The 23,906-nt window shown below is 43.8% G+C and overlaps 1 protein-coding gene across 1 annotated transcript in view; it reads left to right on the forward strand.

The window, feature by feature from the left end:
- The window catches only part of LOC308297082 (transmembrane protein 150A), a 100,599-nt gene that overhangs the window by 46,527 nt on the left and 30,166 nt on the right, over window positions 1–23,906 (forward strand). The window contains exon 6 of the mRNA XM_080740484.1: window positions 14,046–14,173. Within this exon, the coding sequence (XP_080596610.1) occupies window positions 14,046–14,173 (128 nt within the window). The remainder of the gene's footprint in view (window positions 1–14,045; window positions 14,174–23,906) is intronic.

Below are 23,906 nucleotides of genomic sequence, written 5' to 3' on the forward strand. Positions count from 1 at the left end.
AATGTAGCAATAGCAGAATGCTAGTATCAGGGTTCCCACGGTCATGAATGTCCTGGAAATATTTTGAAATTAGATTTTTTGTCTTTCTTTTTTTTCCAGTACTGGAAAAGTTTGGGAATCCACCGTTTGTCAGCCTTCTGATTGGTCCCTGAGACTCCCTGACTGGCCAACCAGAAAAAACCATTCACTTTTTGCTATCGGGGGTGGAGTTTGTGCAGTGGAGAATGTTGCTTCAGGCTTTCAAGAACGGTCCGCACTGCGCGACACGGCGTGCGTCTAGTACGGCCGTGCGAGGTGATCGCGATTTCGCTCAATATAATGAATAAGCTTCAACAAACTAGTTCACATGGACCTTATCAATGTAACTAAGAGTTACGATTGGGTACATATATTTTAAATGGGCAGAATTACGAAAGCCAGCCTATTATGTGAGGAGAACTATAATCTGGCTGTCATCTTCCTACCCAAGATGCACTGCGCTTTCTCTTTCTATTTCTATTCTCTCTCTGATCCAGAGGATTAAACTAATTAAAACATATATTTTCGGGGGAAAACTACTGTTTTGCTATGTAATTACTGTACCTTTTTCTTCCCTTTTTATTAATATCACGTAGATGTGTTTTTTTGGGTACTTTATATAGCTGTAATGAGGCTATGAAAAAAAGAAAAATCCCATCCACTTCCACTATAAAAGAATCTGCAATGGTGATTCTGTCCCACTGGGATTAAACAAATTAAAACATATATTTTCGGGGAAACCCCCTGTTTTGCAATGTAACTACTGTACCTTTGTCTTCCCTTTTTATTAATATCACCTAGATGTTTTTCCTTTGGTACTTTAAATTGCAATAATGAGGCAATGAAAATACCCTCTCCCCCCATTCACTGCCACTATAAAAACTAGACCAGGTCAACCTGGTTGTGCCAGACCCCGGTTCATTTATGACATCATGCCTTTTGTAGGCATGTCATCATCATGTCATCATCATATATACCCTTTATATAGAAAACCAGGACAGACAGACAGACCGACATTTGCTTATGTAGGCCTACCCATTTCATGGGTCTGGCAACAATCTGCCCAGGGTCATCTGTACCACCATAGTAACAGGGCAGAATGGGGCGGGATTTGCAAAGGGGAGAATTGATCAAGGGTCCTGGAAGGTCCTGGAAAAATATTTGGCTATGCATAGTTGTTGGCTATTGATTTTCTAAAACATGTCGTTTTTACCCTGGAGTCCTTTAGTGTCTATACTTGGGCACGGGTTAGCCCGTGACATGTCCTCTCATCAAGTTGTAAATGTTGACGACAATTACTTTGACGTGAGGGGGAGCCTATAGCCTTTGCATAGGAGTTAGATCACCCGGCTCATTTTTCTAATGCCATAGATACCTATTTCCTCCCGTGAGCGAAATTCAGTATTTTCAGCCCAACCCGGCTGATTTGCTGCCCACAAGGAGCGTGTGAGCAACTAGGGGTTAAGAGTCTTGCTCAGAGACACACATCCACATTGCTACCCTTGCCTGGAATCTAACCTGGGACAACCAGGGGCTCTGGTTCCCCAGGTGGGATCCCTAACCATCCAGCTATGCCGCCCCTAATGCCAAATAAAGTGTTTAAATTGTGGCGATTTGCAAACGTAACTCGGTCTCATTTCATCCCTGGTCCATGTCCATTGCCGGAAGGGACATTGAGGCAAAAAACTTGAAATTTTAATTAATAATAAATAGCCTAAAAAAAAAAAAAAAAAAAAAAAAAAAAATGTATTGTATTGTATATACATCTGAGGTGACGGAGCACCTTCTAGATTAGCCGGAGCACAGCAGGTGCAGGCTCGGCTCCGGCACAAATGAAGCCCTGGTCATTCTTATACATTCTTTCATTGGAATCCCTTCATACTTGTGAAAGTAACCACTTTCAACCTGCTACTATGTGCATGCCATACGCACATTTTTTGTCATTTCTTTTGTACTGAAAATAGCCCGATCCACTTGCTATATTTTCAATGAGGATCACATAGTTAAACTGTTCCTTATTTTGCTGTAGACCCCGTTGAAGAACCACTAACACGCGAGAGAGCACACACGCAAACACGCACGCATGCGTCGTGGTGTGACGGCAGCATGAGACCTCTCAGGGGAGAGGGACTGATAAACCACAAGCCTTGTGTCCTCGTACATATATAACCACACAGTATTATGTCTATACCAGGCTGTCCACATGTCCACTGTAAGCTTTAGGACTGGGGTCTTCAACATTTTCAGGCCAAGGACCCCTTAGTTGAGAGAGAGATGAAGCAGGGACCCCCAAAACCTGTTAATAGATTCCATATAGTTTCATCTTTTGACAGCACAATGACGGCACAATCATCGGTGTATTTTTGGATTCTTGAACCGTCAATACTTAATAAACTTGACCTTTCACTCTGTACTTAGCCTCCTCTACACCAGAGCTCTTTGCCGAATATAGCAGATCTACAAGCTCGCTGCGAGGCGTTGTGAGCTTGTAGATCGGTTTCAAGTGGTTAATATAAAAAAGGAGAAATAAAAGGTTTCTATCACACAAAGATTTGGAGGACCCCCTGTAGTAACTCTTAAGGACCCCCTAGGGGTCCCGGACCCCCTGTTGAAGACCCCTAGCTATAGGACATGTCTTCCCAACAGGCAGTCCACATGCCCGTTGTAAGCTACAGGACACGATCACACACTTTCTCGTATGCTAAATCATTTGAGATTTACGTAAGATACTGCAGGCTCTACAGTGTGTGTGAGGGAGAGGGGGGAGGGGGGGGGGGGGCGGTGGGTTGGCGGGCTAATTCATTATGTTCTTTAAAAGAGCACATAGGACTTAGCGAATGAATATGGGAGTTGTTGGCCCGGTGCCTGTGTTTGAGACTGTACTGTATGTGTGTCGTTAAGTGTGTGTGTGCATGCGTGCGTGCGTTTGTTCCTGTGTAGACGGTATGTGCGGGGCGCGTGGGAAAGCCGGCCAGCATCCATCCAGACTGTTACAGTCCAGTGTGAACTCTGTCTGCAGGCAACAGTGAAAGTCCCAGCACTGTTAAGCCATCCCGGACCCCACAACCTGTGTGTGTGTGTGTGTGTGTGTGTGTGTGTGTGTGTGTGTGTGTGTGTGTGTGTTACTGTTGTGAGGACCAAATGTATAGTGGGATTAGCTTGGGAATTGGGAATAGACATTTGCCAGGACCATTTCAAAGGAATAGTAAAAAAAATCAAACCTCGGTTCGAAGTGAAGCGGTGAACTTTTATTCCATGTGTTCTAGAGTTATGAACTCTGTGATCTATACATCTATACAGTTATGGACTCTGTGATCTATTCATTCTTTATATATTCTGAATTCTACATTCTTTATATATTCTGAATGAATATATAAAGAATGGAGGGTCGAATTATCATGTGAAGCTTGACCAATCCTCAAAGTATCCGGGAGGGACACTACACACATATTCTGGACGTACAGGACAGATAAAACCTGTTCATTCTGAACTGAAATGGCCATATATGGACATGGGACTTTTTGAAAAAGCCTATTCATTCTGGACTGATATTCTGGACGTACGGGACAGAAAAAACCTTTTCATTCTGGACTGGAGTGACCATATATGGACATGAGGTGACATACATTGTGTTTTTGAAAAACCCTGTTCATTCTGGACTGAGATCACCATATATGGGCGTGGGACACACAAAGCCACTCATAGGAAGCGGTTTTCACCGCTTCAAAAAAAGAATCTATCATCTTCATTTCTTAACTTAATTTCTATCAATTACACATCACATTATTGGCTTAGGAATGTGAAAAAACTGGCCTAACCTTGACACAACACGTATAGCCAGAAACAGTAGAGAGTTGATATTTGCCAAGAATCGTTGTGCTACTGACAATTGATTTATTGCTCCGTTTGTACTTTGATAAATTCAACTGCATGGTTGTATTTGTTCCTGGTGTCGTATGAACTCACTGAACTATAAATTATTCGCAGGGATGTGCAGAGAATGTTAGAGAGGCAGGGGCTGACATTTCGAAAAGGGCACTTTTGGTGAAAACATCGAAAATAGCAGACCTCCAAGCCCACAACGTGTCGCAGTGGTTGTGGGTTTCGATGCTTGATGCCACACTGAACTAAGCATAATCAAGTCAATATTGGAGATGTGACGTAATGGCATGGATTTCTACACAAAGAATGCAATTCTTTCAACATAAGCTGCTGCGTTCAAGTTCAGGAGAGTTTGGACATGGCAATTCTCTTGAATGCTGCCTTCAGGTATGGAACGGAGCATTTGCATTTCTTTCACCATAGTAAAAACTGCCTTCATGGTCTGGAGAGGGCACTTTTTACAGGCAGATAAAAGGGCAGGGGCTCAAGCCCCCTTGATGTCTATGTGTGCACGTGCCTGATTATTTGTATTCTTATCTCTTATTTGATCTCACTCCACACCTTATGTCTCTATTCACATGTGGACACGTGAAGACAATCAGAGTATTGTCTCTGGACGTGCCTCTGGTGGGAGGGAATGTAGCAGAGTGTTTTCATAGGAATAGACCCCAGTGTGAGAAAGGTGGAGATTATGTAACCCATTAAAACTGTGTCTATATAGCAAGTAAAAAAAAAAAAAAAAAAAAAAACGTTTAGGAAGGGGGTCCTTTTTTTTACTTTTTCTTTACAGTTTTGAAAAAAACGAGTGATATGGATAAATAGGAAGGAACTTTTTTGTTCTAGTGATCCAATCCATACGTCAACACTTTTGAGATTCTCAGATCTGGCCTGGAATATCACCTGATTTCAACCAACATAAATCCTTCCCACGAAAAACGGACGTCCTGGATTAATCAGAGAGGGTCTGATGGAGGCCAGATAAATATCATAACTAGTCAGATATGTCCCAGAATATAACCTTATATGCTCATATTTCAACTAACAATAACGATAGTCCATATGACGTCCTGGTAATGACGTCAAGATCATCTCCATACGGGCTGTGATCTGGCCTGGTTCTGAGCGTCACCGGAGACACCGGAGGACGTCATCATGACGTCGTCATGACGGGTGTCGCTCTCCATTCCGACAGTCGCCACTCCGAAATTGACTTCTTATTGTCGGAGTGGCGACACTTCCATAGAGGTTAAGTTTAGGGTAAGGGTTAGAGGTAGGGTTAGTGTCGGAACGCATGTCGGAGTGGCGGGGTGTAACCCGTCATGACGTCATTTGGCTTTGCTGGGAAATCACTGATCTAATGCACTAAACTGTAATTAGCTTTATTCTCATGTTTTGCAAAAAAGAAATGTTCCCCTTCTCAAAGGAGCAGAGGAGAACAGCAGCGACACACACACACACACACACACACACACACACACACACACACACACACACACACACACACACACACACACACACACACACACGCGCGCACACGCACACACACGCACACACACACACACACACACACACACACACACACACGCACGCGCACACAAACAAGAAAGAGAGAGTTTTGTTTTCCAAGCCCTGGAGATACTGTTTGTTTTTCCATGCTAGTAACTAAATGACTTCTCCAAAATGATTTCAGTGCACTGGGAACAGTGCCCTGTACTCACTGAGATGCAACACACACTAGAGCACACTGTTACAAACACACTGTCTCTTACATGGTCTGGAATTGTAACATGATTCTGGGCCCCGTGTTTGTCGTAATTTTTTGATGACTCGAGCCAATATTTCCTCTGTTTTGTGCTGAGTCTCTTAACTGTGGCAGGGTGTAGGAAACCTTAAAACGTCTGGTTATAGCATGGAAAGCTGAGGATTGCTCGCCAATGGACAGAAAACATTTAATTTCATCGCTATGGAGAACAGTAAAATGGCGAACAATTGTTTAAGGCAGGGGTCTTCAACGTTTTCAGGCCAAGGACCCCTTAGCTGAGAGATAGAGATGAAGCAGGGACCCCCAGATTCCATATAGTTTAATTGTTTGACCGCACAATCATCAGTGTATTTTGGATTTATGTCAATGTGTGTTATCAGATATTTAACCACATGAACCGTCAATACTCTGTACTTAGTCTGCTCTTTTTTCCCCTCTACACCAAACCTCTTTGCCGAAAATAGCCGATCTACAAGCTCACAACGCCGAGGCGTTGTGAGCCAATCAGAAGTGAGACTATATTTGCCCTGGGTGAGATCGTACCAGGTTATAAGCAGACTGAAAATTGGAGATACAAGGTTTCTCCCCTACAGTGACGAGATCAATATGGACAGCTTTTTTCCCCCCCATGATGAAACGTGTGTTTTTTTTTCATGGCCAGTCTCTCAACGACAGTGGAGATGTTGGCTGTCAGCCAGACGGGCGGACCATGATGACGCAGCGAAAAAAAAGAAGAAAAATCTCCAGCATGGAGACAACGTGCTTCATTGTATGAAGTTCTGAGGCGAGCTAGTTTTTGCTCCTTGTGGACCTTGAGTTTCCATTCTCATGCTGCTTTAGGCAACACACGTGCACACACACATAAATACACACGCACGCACACACGAAGGCACGTGCACACATAGACATCAAAGGGGGCTTGAGCCCCTGCCCTTTTACCCGTCTGTAAAAAAGTGCCCTCTCCAGACCATGCATGCAGTTTTTACTATGGTGAAAGAAATGCAAATGTCCTCTTTTCATGCCATACCTGAAGGCAGCGTTCAAGAGAATTGCCTTGTCCAAACTCTCCTGAACTTGAATGCAGCATCTTATGTTGAAAGAATTGCCCTCTCTGTGTAGAAATCCATGCCGTTACGCCACATCTCCAGTATTGACTTGATAATCCTGAGTTCAATGTGGTATCAAGCACCGAAAATAGCCGACCTCCAAGCTCACAACGCGTCGCGCTGCGACGCGTTGTGAGCTTGGAGGTCTGGTATTTTCGATATTTCCTCAAAAGGGCCCTTTTAAAAATGTCAACCTCTCTAACATTCTCTGCACGTCCCTGCACACACACACACACACACACACGCACGCACGCACGCACGCACGCACGCACGCACGCACGCACGCACGCACGCACGCACGCACGCACGCACGCACGCACGCACGCACGCACGCACGCACACAGCGGGCCCTGTTCCTTCTAGCTGACAGGGAGGTGCTGCTGACAGCCTTAAAACAACAGTGGAAGCCTCCGGAGACAATGAATGGGCTTGGGGTCAAGACTCCAGGGGCTCCCTGTTCCCCTGTCCCCCCGCCTCTCCTCTCCCCCCCGCCCCCCCTCTCCACTACACTCTGTCCTGCTGGCAGCAGCAGTGTTGCCCAGTGCGCTTATTATAAGCGACCTTAGGCTTGTTTTCGTTTTCTGTAAGTCAGTTCAGTTCAGCAAAAGCTAAGGTATGGCAACATGACTGGTGTCTTGCAGGCGCGTGTGCAAGACACCAGTCATGTTACCATACCAGTCATGTTGCCATACCTTAGCAACAGGCATGGTGAATTTATTTTAAGAAGTACATTTTAATTTTCTCACCTGTAGCCAAGGTATGGCAGCTGCCATACCTTGCCGTACCCAATTGACGCCTCTGGTACAACAGTTTGCGTGCGGTAGGTAGGTAGGTAGCTTGTTTTCTGCACTCTCCATCTGCACACATCCAGACATGAGCAGCGGAACAAAGAGCCGCTGACCAGGGATTCCTCTGTGGGGACAATGCTCCCAGTCACTGCCCATTAACCCCTTAATGTCGTCATCTGTCTCCTGTGTACTGTGCCGTTCCACCCCCCCCCCCCCCCCCCCTCCCTCTCTCTCTTTTCTCTTGAACCCACCCCCCTCTACCCCCACAACTCACGTGTGTTTTTTTTTCATGGCCAGTCTCTCAACGACAGTGGAGATGTTGGCTGTCAGCCAGACGGGCGGACCATGATGACGCAGCGAAAAAAAAGAAGAAAAATCTCCAGCATGGAGACAACGTGCTTCATTGTATGAAGTTCTGAGGCGAGCTAGTTTTTGCTCCTTGTGGACCTTGAGTTTCCATTCTCATGCTGCTTTAGGCAACACACGTGCACACACACATAAATACACACGCACGCACACACGAAGGCACGTGCACACATAGACATCAAAGGGGGCTTGAGCCCCTGCCCTTTTACCCGTCTGTAAAAAAGTGCCCTCTCCAGACCATGCATGCAGTTTTTACTATGGTGAAAGAAATGCAAATGTCCTCTTTTCATGCCATACCTGAAGGCAGCGTTCAAGAGAATTGCCTTGTCCAAACTCTCCTGAACTTGAATGCAGCATCTTATGTTGAAAGAATTGCCCTCTCTGTGTAGAAATCCATGCCGTTACGCCACATCTCCAGTATTGACTTGATAATCCTGAGTTCAATGTGGTATCAAGCACCGAAAATAGCCGACCTCCAAGCTCACAACGCGTCGCGCTGCGACGCGTTGTGAGCTTGGAGGTCTGGTATTTTCGATATTTCCTCAAAAGGGCCCTTTTAAAAATGTCAACCTCTCTAACATTCTCTGCACGTCCCTGCACACACACACACACACACACACGCACGCACGCACGCACGCACGCACGCACGCACGCACGCACGCACGCACGCACGCACGCACGCACGCACACAGCGGGCCCTGTTCCTTCTAGCTGACAGGGAGGTGCTGCTGACAGCCTTAAAACAACAGTGGAAGCCTCCGGAGACAATGAATGGGCTTGGGGTCAAGACTCCAGGGGCTCCCTGTTCCCCTGTCCCCCCGCCTCTCCTCTCCCCCCCGCCCCCCCTCTCCACTACACTCTGTCCTGCTGGCAGCAGCAGTGTTGCCCAGTGCGCTTATTATAAGCGACCTTAGGCTTGTTTTCGTTTTCTGTAAGTCAGTTCAGTTCAGCAAAAGCTAAGGTATGGCAACATGACTGGTGTCTTGCAGGCGCGTGTGCAAGACACCAGTCATGTTACCATACCAGTCATGTTGCCATACCTTAGCAACAGGCATGGTGAATTTATTTTAAGAAGTACATTTTAATTTTCTCACCTGTAGCCAAGGTATGGCAGCTGCCATACCTTGCCGTACCCAATTGACGCCTCTGGTACAACAGTTTGCGTGCGGTAGGTAGGTAGGTAGCTTGTTTTCTGCACTCTCCATCTGCACACATCCAGACATGAGCAGCGGAACAAAGAGCCGCTGACCAGGGATTCCTCTGTGGGGACAATGCTCCCAGTCACTGCCCATTAACCCCTTAATGTCGTCATCTGTCTCCTGTGTACTGTGCCGTTCCACCCCCCCCCCCCCCCCCCCCCCCTCCCTCTCTCTCTTTTCTCTTGAACCCACCCCCCTCTACCCCCACAACTCACGTCTCACACACACACACACACACACACACACACACACACACACACACTCTCTCTCTCTCTCTCTCTCTCTCTCTCTCTCTCTCTCTCTCTCTCTCTCTCTCTCTCTCTCTCTCTCTCTCTCTCTCTCTCTCTCTCTCTCTCTCTCACACACACACACACTTCTTAATTCCCTCCACTCCCAGTACAGTTTAGACACACACACACACACACTCCCTCTCTCTCTCTCTCTCTCTCACACACATCTTAATCGTCGTCTTGGTTTCCCGCCCCTTAGCGTTTCCCGCTCTTTCGCTGGAGAAACGTAATGTCCAGGAATGCTCTGTGAGTGCTTCCAGGATAAACTTGTTCTGGCAGTGTCATGTGCTGTGTGATGGAGTAAACCTGGACTTAGTAGTAGTTCTGGCGGCTAAGAGACAGTGTTGTGTGTGATGGAGTAAACCTGGACTTAGTAGTAGTTCTGGTGGCTAAGAGACAGTGTTGTGTGTGATGGACTAAACCTGGACTTAGTAGTAGTTCTGGCGGCTAAGAGACAGTGTTGTGTGTGATGGAGTAAACCTGGACTTAGTAGTAGTTCTGGCGGCTAAGAGACAGTGTTGTGTGTGATGGAGTAAACCTGGACTTAGTAGTAGTTCTGGCGGCTAAGAGACAGTGTTGTGTGTGATGGAGTAAACCTGGACTTAGTAGTAGTTCTGGCGGCTAAGAGACAGTATTGTGTGTGATGGAGTAAACCTGGACTAGTAGTAGTTCTGGCGGCTAAGAGACAGTGTTGTGTGTAATGGAGTCAACCTGGACTTAGTAGTAGTTCTGGCGGCTAAGAGACAGTGTTGTGTGTGATGGAGTAAACCTGGACTTAGTAGTAGTTCTGGCGGCTAAGAGACAGTGTTGTGTGTGATGGAGTAAACCTGGACTTAGTAGTAGTTCTGGCGGCTTAGAGACAGTGTTGTGTGTGATGGAGTAAACCTGGACTTAGTAGTAGTTCTGGCGGCTAAGAGACAGTGTTGTGTGTGATGGAGTAAACCTGGACTTAGTAGTAGTTCTGGCGGCTAAGAGACAGTGTTGTGTGTGATGGAGTAAACCTGGACTTAGTAGTAGTTCTGGCTGCTAAGAGACAGTGTTGTGTGTGATGGAGTAAACCTGGACTTAGTAGTAGTTCTGGCGGCTAAGAGACAGTGTTGTGTGTGATGGACTAAACCTGGACTTAGTAGTAGTTCTGGCGGCTAAGAGACAGTGTTGTGTGTGATGGAGTAAACCTGGACTTAGTAGTAGTTCTGGTGGCTAAGAGACAGTGTTGTGTGTGATGGAGTAAACCTGGACTTAGTAGTAGTTCTGGCGGCTAAGAGACAGTGTTGTGTGTGATGGAGTCAACCTGGACTTAGTAGTAGTTCTGGCGGCTAAGAGACAGTGTTGTGTGTGATGGAGTAAACCTGGACTTAGTAGTAGTTCTGGCTGCTAAGAGACAGTGTTGTGTGTGATGGAGTAAACCTGGACTTAGTAGTAGTTCTGGGCGGCTAAGAGACAGTGTTGTGTGTGATGGGACTAAACCTGGACTTAGTAGTAGTTCTGGCGGCTAAGAGACAGTGTTGTGTGTGATGGAGTAAACCTGGACTTAGTAGTAGTTCTGGCGGCCTTAGAGACAGTGTTGTGTGTGATGGAGTAAACCTGGACTTAGTAGTAGTTCTGGCGGCTAAGAGACAGTGTTGTGTGTGATGGAGTAAACCTGGACTTAGTAGTAGTTCTGGCGGCTAAGAGACAGTGTTGTGTGTGATGGAGTAAACCTGGACTTAGTAGTAGTTCTGGCTGCTAAGAGACAGTGTTGTGTGTGATGGAGTAAACCTGGACTTAGTAGTAGTTATGGCGGCTAAGAGACAGTGTTGTGTGTGATGGACTAAACCTGGACTTAGTAGTAGTTCTGGCGGCTAAGAGACAGTGTTGTGTGTGATGGAGTAAACCTGGACTTAGTAGTAGTTCTGGTGGCTAAGAGACAGTGTTGTGTGTGATGGAGTAAACCTGGACTTAGTAGTAGTTCTGGCGGCTAAGAGACAGTGTTGTGTGTGATGGAGTCAACCTGGACTTAGTAGTAGTTCTGGCGGCTAAGAGACAGTGTTGTGTGTGATGGAGTAAACCTGGACTTAGTAGTAGTTCTGGCGGCTAAGAGACAGTGTTGTGTGTGATGGAGTAAACCTGGACTTAGTAGTAGTTCTGGCGGCTAAGAGACAGTGTTGTGTGTGATGGAGTCAACCTGGACTTAGTAGTAGTTCTGGCGGCTAAGAGACAGTGTTGTGTGTGATGGAGTAAACCTGGACTTAGTAGTAGTTCTGGCGGCTAAGAGACAGTGTTGTGTGTGATGGAGTCAACCTGGACTTGATACTAGTGATTCAAATAGAGTCTCAAACCAAACTCTATCCGCTGCTGGACGATAGCAATGTACTGTAATTGTGTACATGAGGACTTTCACATTGATACATTGAGTAGTTTCCCATGGGTCGGGACCCCTTCGTGGGACCGCACGGACCAATTTTTATCGGTCACGAGTCACGACTCGACCTGCTAAACAAAGGGTATTCATTAAAATGTAGTATCATATACCAGTACGACGCCTAAAGGCGAAAAGCAAAGGGTGAGGTCGTGCAGGGCGGAATTCGCGCAGGACAGAATTCATTTGCAAGTGTGATACGAGTTGTGGTTGGTTGTTTAAGTTGGACAAGCTGTGGACAAAATATTTTCCCAAATATGGATATGGCTGACATCTGAGTCTGACATCATACATTTGTGTTATTGTCTTATGTCATTGACCACATGAGACTCACACAATATGTCCATATTTGGGCATTCCAAGCTATGGGCTTAATATTGATGACAGCAGGGATCTCCATATATGGGCATACAATGGACAAGGACGGAATGTGATGTCACAATGTGATTGTGACCGTCAGGTCGCAAGTTACTATGAAAAGCTCCACCGGCTGTCTGTCTGTCTGTCTGTCTGTCCGTCACGTCACACTTTTGCCCTACTCTTATCTCTGGCAGCGTTGCCCCTATCAATGCCAAACTTTGCACACAGACTCCTTGGCTGCCAAACCACAACCTCCACCTCATTTCTAACATGGCCCTCTTCTAGCGCCACCATGAGGCCGATTTTTGGACACTGTCCTACAGATTTTGGCCTAAAATCACGCAAAACGGTACACAGTATCTCTAAAGTCATGTCATCAACATGGATCTGTCCCATTTCCCATATTCCCTCCTGATTGGCTACGATTGCCTTCTAAAGTTTGTGTATGTGACCTGACGGCGCTTATCTCCCGATTAGGGTGTCTTATACTATAGACATATACTGACACATATATGGGCATACAATGGGCATACAAGTGACAAGAACGGAATGTGATGTCACAGTAGGTCAGCAGCTCTAGACATTGAGGCATTACAGACAAGTTACAGACAAGATGTGATGGTTTTCATAGTTACTGTAACTAAAATTAAACAAAATATTCGCAGAATCATAGGTTTTATGGTCATAATTCACCAGGATCCTGGATGGTTTGATTCTAGGCTTAAAAAATACATGTATTTAAATATTTTTCTAAATCTCTATGAGAAAAATGTATGGAAGTTTTTTGGTAAACCACGTCCACTGCTATGCCCTATACTCAAGTAGTGGAATTGAGTACTCTGTCCACCACTGCTTCTATGCATCATCCAGGTCTGTCCTCTTTACTACTGTAGGGATTCATTGTGTAGTTAATGCCAATCATAAGGAAGATAAGATTATTTTTATTTCCCTGTTGGCACTATTTCTATTGGACTCTGTCCTGTTGTTCCACAGTTTATAAAAGTCACACATCAACATGTCAGCAACACAAGGGTTATTGCTAGAGATGGGCGATATGACATTTCTGGACGATATCGATATCCAATATAATTAATTGCTGTTATGGCCGATAACCGATATAAACCGATGTTGATTTGATCTCTTAATTTTTTATAATAATTTCAATAACGGTGCTAGTTTTTGAATAATTCACAAACTAGGGATGCACCGTTATTGAAATGTTGGCCCATACCGCAACATAATATTGTTATATGGCTGTTATATTGTAATATTTTTATTTAAAAATGTTTAAAAATGTTCCAAATAGCCTTTTCAGGACATTTTTTGTTGTTGTATTTTTCAACATAATTATTATAAAATAAAATAATGAAAATCTACTAATGTATTATTTTGATATCAGTTCGATACTGATATTGCAATTCAAGGCCAACATCGACAATACCGTCATGATGACTGATGAATTGCCATCTTTTTGCACATACAGTAACACCTGCTAATCCTTATGAAGTTATGAACCAAATGGACCCTTATGATGTCATCAATATTAAGCCCATATCTGGGAATGACCATATATACTGTAGTATGGACATATTGTGTCAGTCTCTGTTGCCTTAGGGCGTCTAACTGGCTGTCTTACTCCTCTCTCTCTCACTCTGTGTTGTATGGTATGGTATGGTATGTGTTTATTGCTTAGTCCCCAAAGGGAAACACGTTTTGCCACCAGAGCGAATACAAATACACAAAATCAAAGACAACATATAACAAACATACAAATACAGATAGTAGTGATGGTGATAGTCTTACTCCTCTGTCTCTCTCTCTCTGTGTGTTGTAGTGATGGTGATTGTCTCTCTCTCTCTCTCTCTCTGCGTTGTAGTGATGGTGATCGTCCTGCTGCGTTACGCCCACGTCATAGAGAAGCACCAGAACTGTGTTCTCAACACGGCCAGTCTCTCCACGGGTTGGATCTGTGCTGCCGGACTCATCATGGTGGGCAACTTCCAGGTATGTCCGCCGCATATGTTATAGGCCAGGGGTTCCCAAACTTTTTTGTCTCAGGGCACCCCATAAATATTTGTTTTAATGAGACGGCACCCCTACATTATAATTTTTTTCTCCCAGCACCTTATATTTATAGCATATCGTCGTTGTCGGGTGGAAACCTTGTATGTCCAAAACCGTTCGTTTTGTATTTATCATCTCTAAAATGTACTAAACTAGTGATAACAGCAGATCTACAACCACACAACTAGATCGGCTGTTTTCACTAATTTTGTGCGACGGTCTTGTATGATGAAGCAGAGCAAAAGACATACACATTTGAAACTTGGAGATACCAGGTTTCTGCCCTACAGTGACGATATTTTAGTGATTATGTTTGTGAGGAAAACGTTGAGATAATAGCCATTTTGGTTAGAACTTAGAAAATAACTTTGTACTTCAAGTTTAAAATTATACTAAATTATATTTTTTTAAGTGTCCAAATAAATTCCAAATATCATCAAATGATCTCACGGCTCCCTGGACTGCTTCATGGCACCCAGGTGCCCCGTCACCCACTTTGAAAACCCTGTTATAGGCTATACGAGTGACGACACGCCAGAGCCTAACACGTTTACCAGGTTTACCAGTGAGTGGTGGGCTTGCGCAATGCGCATCCCCCAGATTCACAAGCCCAAGTAGGCTACCCTATTCATATGGATGGGCTACTTTAACGCCTACTGTAGGTTTCCAGCGGTGACTGTATGTGCATTGTGCTTGCGTCCTCATAGGCTACGTGGCTCCATTACTGTGGTAGATACTGTTTGTGATTTGTTCAAAGCAAACTTCTAGTTTCTCTACTGCAGCGCAGTATTTTCTATTTGCTCCAGGCACACATGTAGGCACACATCTAAAGGCGCGCGTGCCTAAAGGCCCCCCCCCCCCCCCTGAAAAGAAAACACCAAACCACCACTGGGTAGATACCCTCACAAAAACATGCAGTAGTCCTGGTTTTTATAATTTCTCCCCCCTGACCAGCCAGGACTCCCCAGGCAGTTGCAGAGGGAAGGGCAGAACCCAGGATTACAATTGGCATTGGGTGAAAAAATGGGTTACAAAAATCGTGGGATAAAAAATATACAGTATATAAAAAAAGATGGAGTCTTTTGTAATCGTGAATGGACCACGGCGTGCACGCGGATCGTGCACGATCCGTGCACCATCGTGCACGATGGACACGGACACGCCCATGTTAAACGGAAATCGCGGCAGGCAACCGCAAAAGTCTCAGTTTATTCTTGGCAGTAAATGGTTAAAATGAAGAACAAACATACTCGCAAGAATAGTTTTAGAAACACCCCTCGAATGATTTCAGTGCTTTTTAATGTTCAAACACACACACATGCACGCTCTCTCACACACCCACAGGTTCCTGTTGGTCTGAAATCCACAGATCCTTGCTAAGGTTTATAAGACGTGCGGTACGGCTCGGCTCGCAGACAAAGCTCAGCTCTGTTCCTGCGTGGGTTCAGTTTACGTTTCACAGGCGAGTGAAGGATTCACACCTCAAGTCCTTCCCCGCGCCTCCGCATCCCCGTCCGGGAAATGGCTGCTGCAAGTTTAAATATTTGGATTTTTGGCCGCGCGCACGTCGTGTGTGTGTTGTGTATGTACAGAATGTGTGTGGGTTGTGTTGTGTGTGTGTGTGTGTGTCACAAAGAGAGGGTGAAAGCCCATTTATGGATAGCTTTGATGAAACTTCCTCTGGGTTTCTGTAGAAAGGGGAGACTACGGATAGACTGCTGAGTTAGTTAAAAAACAAAACAAAACATAGGTTTTGCTTCAACAATGGGTTTCTCAGTGGCTAAACCCCAAATTCCAGAGAGCGTATTCCAGAAACTATGAGAAATTGACAAAATACTCACATTTCAGTTTATTATTTAATTCTTTGGCTCACATCGTAATAGAAAAGCACTCATTTCATCACTTGAAGAAGACAGGAATGCTCACGGGGGCTATGTGCAGAAACCAAACGCGTACGCATTTTTCTATCATGATGTGAACCAAAAAATAAATAAAAAGATATCTGTGCCGGTTTTAGACATTTGAGAAGTGTTCGCTTTTTCATCGTATTTGGAATATGCTGATATAAATTATAGATATGCCTGACCAGACCTACAGTATACTGTCTACAGTACATGAATATAGTTCCCTTTAGCTCTCTAACGTTTCAGATTTATTGAAAGATTTCTTTATAGTGTAAGATTTACACTATAGTGGGGGTATAGTCTGGTGAGGGACAGCGAATACACTTCTCGGCACTGGCACCTGCTCGACGCTGCCCTAACCTTAACCCTAACCCTAACCTCAGTAAAACTATACCTAACCCTAACCTCAGTATAACTATGCCTAAACCAAATGGTAGGACGGAATTGTGTGACTCGCGTCACGGCAACCACACTTGCAATTTCCAATTGCATCATTCTAGTCCATTATGAGTCTTCTGAATCTGAGAATAATAACGTTTATGTTCACGTTTAATCATAGGCCTACTAGTAAAACATTTCAGTGATTATCGTGAGAGACCCAACGTTCTGTCAGTACCTTTTTTGTTTGTTTCTTATGGCATTGAATATCGTCACTGTCAGGGAGAAACCTCGTATCTCAAATTTGTACGTTTAGTAAAGCCATACATTCATCATGCAAGACCGTCACACAAGACTAGTGAAAGTAGCAGATCTACAAGCACACAACGAGCGAGGCGTTGTGTGCATGTAGATCGGTGCGGTGATCTTGTTGGGTGCAGGAAGCGGCAGCAGACTGTTGTTTACACAGTGTCTGGGTCCTGTCTGGTCATCCAAGGACCATGTTCCATAATATATCACCTGCAGACTGCGGGGCATAACTACATTATGCCACTGTGCTTTACTCCTCTGACATTGAGTCTCCGTGGTGAGACTGAACTGGTCTGGTGAAATCCCTGGCCTGTACAACATTAGAGCGGTGTGTTTTCAACCAGTGGTACGGGGACCACCGGTGGTCCTTGAGGCGTTTCCAGCTCCAGGTGGTCCCCAGTTGGTAAACAAATGGACCCTTGTAGATTTGTAACTCTTGAGCGTAAAATGAACGTGTCGCGTCGCGACGTGTTGTGAGCTTGTATATCTGCTATTTCCACTATTTTTGAAAATATATTATGAACATTTGTCAACATGGAAACGATTATGACGATTATGAAAAACGAATTGCAATCATGTCAAATAATTGCGACTAGACGATTATGTAATAATTGTAGCCTACAGGCCTACAATAAACATAATAAGTACAGTAGGACTGTGGAGAGAGAAGAAACACCTGCTTGACAACCACTGGAAAACAGATGTTACGCGTCGTGATGGTGAGATGTTGAGAGTGTGAGCTGAACAACGAGCGGACTAAAGATGATCGCTCTGTTCCCGCCTCCCGTGTCTTCTCCTCTGGGTCTCGTGCCAGGGTGGAAAACGGGAGAGGAGCGCAACTCTGGAAAACTGGGCAGAATCTTTACGGGAAAAGGGCCGACCGGGAGGGAAGTGAGTCATCGTGTCTGACCACGCGTAGCTCACGGTCCCTCCACCATCTGTAGTGGTGGAAAAATACACTAGCAAAAACATAACTGCAGCAGTATAATAGTGGTGGAAAACACAGTTGTTTTTGACAACAAATTTCGATTTAGTTTTAGTCATAGTCTTTTGAATGAAATGTCATTTAGTTTTAGTCATAATTTAGTCACCTGAAAGGTTTTAGTTTTAGTCTAATTTTAGTTGACTAAATATCATAAGATTTTAGGCGACTAAATCTACAGTTGATTTAGTCAACCGAAATGTATTTTGGCAGGCCTTGATGGCATCGTAATGACTGATTTTACACTTGGTTGTGTGCTGAAAATAGCAGATCTACAAGCTCACAATGGAAATGGAAATACTCGAGTGAAGTTAAAGCACCCTGAAATTGTACTCAAGTGCAGTACTAGAGCACATATGTTACTTTGTGGTCACTGCGTGGTGATCTGTCTGCCGAGGCTGATGAGTTGAGCTGGGAAGATGATGGTGGTGATGATGATGATGAATAGATGAAGATGAACGGCGTGAGTGACAGGTCAGTGACGGAGCTGCTTGCTCTCTCTGAGTTGTGGACAGGGAGCGGGAGGACACCTGTCAACAGCTGGAAGAGAGAGAAGAGATTCAGTGAACGTTGGCCAGAAGTGCTCTGTGTGTCTGTCTGTCTGTGTGTGTGCATGATGGAATGGACATTTCATTTTTTTGAATGAATATTTCAACTATGCCTTCTTTGGGATCTCCCCGCCATAAGTCTCCATAGACTTCCGTGTAATTTATAGTGCACAGATCATGCACGCCCATGCACAGATCATGCGCCATGTTTGTGCAGGCTGTTCACAGCTTTCAAACAAAAAAATCAGATTGGAAATCCGTTCAGGCATTCTTGAGAAAATAGCCATTATGTTTTACATGTTATGTAAGCAAAGATGGCTGCCCCGTATGAAAGATGGGGTTGTATGGGGGTGGAACATGCGAAATCGCGATTGAAATCATGTTTACTAGATTTAATGGGGTCCAAAAATAAATTTTCAAAAAAAAAAAAAAAAAAAAATTTTTTTTTTATATAAAAGTCGATTAAAGTCGCTTGGCAGGGAAGTCCATAGTGAGATAGTTGATCTGAAAGTCGTTTGGCACTAAGTGAGTTAAAGGAGTAGTTCACCCCCAAAATTATTATTTTTTACTCACGCCATGGAGACTTGAATTCATGGATATTTTTTTTTAGTTTTCGTCGCATTCCTAAGCCAATAATTTGGATTATAATACATTTACCCCCATTGATTCCGGAATCAATGGGGGCTTTATTGGCTTTGGGGCTTTAAAACAAAAAAATATCCATGAATTCATGTCTCCATGGGGTGAGTAATCAATAGAAAAAAAGTCATTTTGGTGGTGAACTACTCTTTTAACTCATTGAATGCCCTTTTCAAGATGGCCGCCAAGTACCAGGATGCCACGTTCCTAAATTTCTAGTGCACGGATCAATTTTTAGTGCACGGATCGTGCACGCCCATGCACCATATATGCACCATATGTGTAGTACTTTTTAACAGCTTTCAAACAAAAAAATCCGCTTGGAAATCCATTCAGGCATTCATGAGATAGAATCCTTCAAAGTCAGACAAAACAAACACTGCCACCTTCCTACATTTCTAGTGCACGGATCAATTTTTAGTGCACGGATCGTGCACGCCCATGCCTAGATCATGCACCATATGTGTAGTACTTTTTTAACAGCTTTCAAACAAAAAAATCCGCTTGGAAATCCGTTCAGGCATTCATGAGATACAAGCCTTCAAAGTCAGACAAATCAGCCATTTTTGACATTTTGAAAGATGTGTTTGTTATGGGGCTAAACATACAATTTCGCAATTGCGATCATGCCTAATACATTTGAGGCATTTTTTTTATTTTTTTTATAAATTAGTTTTTTGATTTTTATTTTTATTTTTTTTCAAAATGGCTTCCAACTTGGGAAACTCGGGCTGTGGCAGCCTGGGACTACTGTAATAACTCGGGAAACTCGGGCCTTGGCAGTCAATGAGTTAAGTACTGTACGTAGAAGTACAGTAAATACAATACGGTTCCCACGCGGCCACGCCTTGGGGTGTTTTTTGTCATAGTACATTTGCACATACGTGAAATTTGTCCTCTGCATTTTACCCATCCTATAACAACTAGAAGCAGTGAGCAGCCATTGGATTCTACGGTGCTTGGGGAGCAATTAGGGGTCAAGAGTCTTGCTCAGGGACACTTCGACACATTGCTGACCTGGCCGGGAATCATACCTGGGACAACCAGGGATTCTGGCTTCCCAGGCAGGCTCACTAACCACTCAGCTATGGGCACCCTCAAATGTACATAGTTACCCACATGGGATTATGAGACACATCAGTTAGATAGATAGATAGATGGATACCTTTATTATCCCAAGGGGGAAATTTAGTTGTCCAGTTGTAGCACAGCAGTATACAGTTATTTACAAAGTTACAGAGAAGTAGGAAAAAATAGATAGAGTAAAAACAAGAGCAGTACAGTACCAAAAAAGAGAAGGTGCATCAATAGAGGGGGCGAATTAAATATAAGTATATATACATAAAGTGTCTTACAAAAAGAGACCAAAGCAGTCAATGCTAGTTAGTGCAACAAGTATCTCACTGTCATTGTTAAACAAGACACATACTCAGAAACTACCAACACAACCTAATAGTGCAATGTCGAAAAACAGTGCGAAAAAAACAACAGAAACAGCTCAGAGCAGAAGAAACTAGGCAGCGTGTCACCGCAAGACGCACATGAGCACTCTCCCTGGAAGGTTCTTAGAGGTCAAAGTCAATACAGCAATAGTTCCAACTTAATAGTGCAAAGTAAAAAAAAACAGTGCGAAAAAACAAAACAATAACAGCTCAGAGAAGAAGAAACTAGGAAGCATGTCACCGCAAGACGCACATGAGCACTTTCCCTGGAAGGTCCTTAGAGGTCAAAGTCAATACAGCAATAGTTCCGTCAGTCTAAGTTAGGAAGGAAGTCCTTTTCATTCGTCCGTTATGTGTCTCGTTGTACAGCTTAAGGGCAGCCGGTACAAAAGATTTTCCTAATCTCTCGCATCTCCGTCCTGGGTAGGCAAAGCGGTCGTTTCCTCTCTTACTCCAGTAGCTGGTGATCTCAAGATGGAGGGGGTGGGAGGAGTTCTCCAAGATGGAGTCCAGCTTCCTCGCTGATCGCACCCTGGTTACTTCCTCCACCCCCTGCAGAGAGGACCCAACGACAGAGCCTGCTTTCCTCACCAGTCTGTTTAGGTTTAACGTGTCACCTGCTCTGTTGTTGCCACCCCAGCATGTTATACCAAAGAAGAGGACACTTGCCATGACAGACTGGTAGAACATCTGTAACATCCTTTTGCACACACCAAACGATCTCAGTCTTCTCAGGAGGAACAGCCTGCTTTTCCCCTTGCTGTGAATCGCCTGCGCGTTGTCCGACCAGTCCAGTGAACTATTCAGGTGTACTCCGAGGAATTTGTAGTTATTTGCAGTTAGGACACAAGTCATTCCAGTGTATTACCCCAATGGTTTTCAACCTGTGGGTCACATGATATCGATACATTAAATTATTTTCATTCTACACCACATAAAAAACAAAAAAATCTGTTTAGTGAAACTAGGTGATCTACAAGCTCAGGAGATAGTTGGATAGTTGCAGCTCTAATCTAGTGCTTCTTGTTGATGATGATGTAGGTAAGGGAAACCGACCGCTGGGTGGTTTCTGTTGTGGTTTGCAGTTGCGATTCGTTGAGATTTTGTGGCTCAGAGCCAGGCGTGGTAAACAGGTGTGGTCGGGAGTTTCACAACATCTCACTTTGGACATCTTACTTGATGGTGTGAAATAACAGATTGACACACACAGTATTTTTGTACTGACGGTGTGTGAAACAACACACGTAACACATAGAAAACCTATACCTGGGTTGTGACTCGGATCCACATGTTCATACTCGCAGGGTTGTTAAGTAACGGATTACATGTAACGGGATTACATAATCAGATTACAAAAAACAGGTAACTTGTAAAGTCTCAGGTTACATTTTAAAATGTGTAATCTGGATTACAGTAACGGATCTGAATGATGGGGGTTACATGCTGGATTACATTCTCCCCTTGCCCTCATCAATTTTACAAATAAATTATAACGCCAAGCAATAAAATAATCAAGTCGAATCAGCGTAAAGTACTGCCACTTCGCTTAAGTAAAATTCTGTTGTCCTTTTCCTAATTTCATTGGCTCAAATATTCTTGTCTAGTTATCAATGGTAAAACTTGTTTTATTTAATTAAAGAGTTTTGCTAAACAGTAATCCAAAAGTAACTGAAAGTAACTAGTAGTTACTTTTTAAATTGTGATAATCAGATTACGTTACTGACTACATTATCTTTGCAAGTAACTTGTAACTGTAGGGGATTCCTTTTTAAAAGTAACCCTAACAACCCTGCATACTCGTCCCTCTCCTTTTACCTCCTGTGTCCCCACTGCTGTCTGGCTGTCTGTCTGGATCATAGATGTAAAGGGTATAGATCGGGTCAGATGCGTCCTACTTCTGTGTTCAAAGTATACAGACACACGTACTGTACTGTACTTTTCCTGGGGGGGGGGTCCGATGACGCTCATCGCTATGGATACCATATAACCAACACATCTCAAAATATTACAATATTACACGAGACCACTCAAAACAAGGATTTATAATAGAGAAATGTCAACCTTCTGAAGTCAGAGTTGCTTGAAGTCCAGTGGGAAGTTTCCGCAGTCCGTTATGATTTGGGGAGCTATGGCATCTGCAATGCTTTTTATTTTATTTTAACACAATATATATACTGTATATATATCTTTTTTAGATGGATCTGTATTTGTATATCCTTTCTATACACAAGTATTTCTAGGGATACATTTTGTTTTTCTAAAGCAGTATGAAGGCATAATTATGCTACTTTCAGTTTTGATTCACACGTTGGGTCTTGCAGTCAACAGAATACATGTTGTTGTTATTCTGTCACATGTTCTTTGTGTTCCTCTTGGAGCCCACAGACATTATGCTGTGTCAGGGTGACCTCCATCGATTAAAGTGAGACACATTACTATTCATGTATTCAGCAGCTCCACTGGTCAGTGTCTCCCTGTGGATTTACAGGTCCTGCTCGCCTGAATCCATCAACCTACAACTCACCTACCTGTATGTCTTTATATACGTATATATGCACCAAATGCTTTAATTCAGCAACGGGCATGAAAGGGATTCTCTATATATGGGCATAAAGGGATTGTGTTAGGGATCTCCATATATGGGCATAAAAGGGATTTTATCCCAGATGATGCCCTGTTAGGAGAACTACACTAATAGAATCCATATATGGCCGAGACAGATGGCCAAGACAGATGGCGAGACCTCGTGAGACCTTGCGGTTGACAATATAAGATTATTACCGGTATCATAACAAAATTGGTTCATATGGCTTGCAAACAACGACCTGTCTGAAATATCGGCATTCAATTACATAGATATTGGAAGATGAATTGTCTTGAATGAAAGAATTAATAAATGCAAGTCTATGCAAACATTCATCCTCCTTCTCTCGACACTCATAGGGTGCATGCATACACATTAAAAATAACAACGTTTTTGTCATTGTGGATATAGTTAATTGCAATACTTCAATCCACACCAAGTCTGATCACATTTATCAATGAGTCAAGCTTCTTGTTCCACAGAATAGCAACAAAATAGTGAAGTTCTGTCAGATCTGCGTTTGTCCAGAACCACCTATCCAACCGATATGCCCATATATGTATATATACAGAGATTCTGTTATGCTGTATGACATAATATTGATGATATAAGATCTCCATATATGGGCATAAACGGGACACAGGCAGACAGACAATTACATCTGTCTGCCTGCCAATTTTAATACAGAATGCCCATATATGGAGATCATATGGGTATCCTATATTAAAATTGGCTTAAGGGAGAGGTGGCCGGCGGGCAGACCTCTAGTAGTCTAACCTCAATGTGGCAGCATTAGGCGCAAACAAATCTTTGTGCTCCATATATGGGCAAAAAAGGGGGCATGCCCATATATGGGCATATACTGATGACATCAGGGATCTCCATAT

Source organism: Nannobrachium achirus (genome assembly GCF_963921795.1).
Source record: "Nannobrachium achirus genome assembly, chromosome: 13".
In the NCBI taxonomy this organism is placed as follows: domain Eukaryota; kingdom Metazoa; phylum Chordata; class Actinopteri; order Myctophiformes; family Myctophidae; genus Nannobrachium; species Nannobrachium achirus.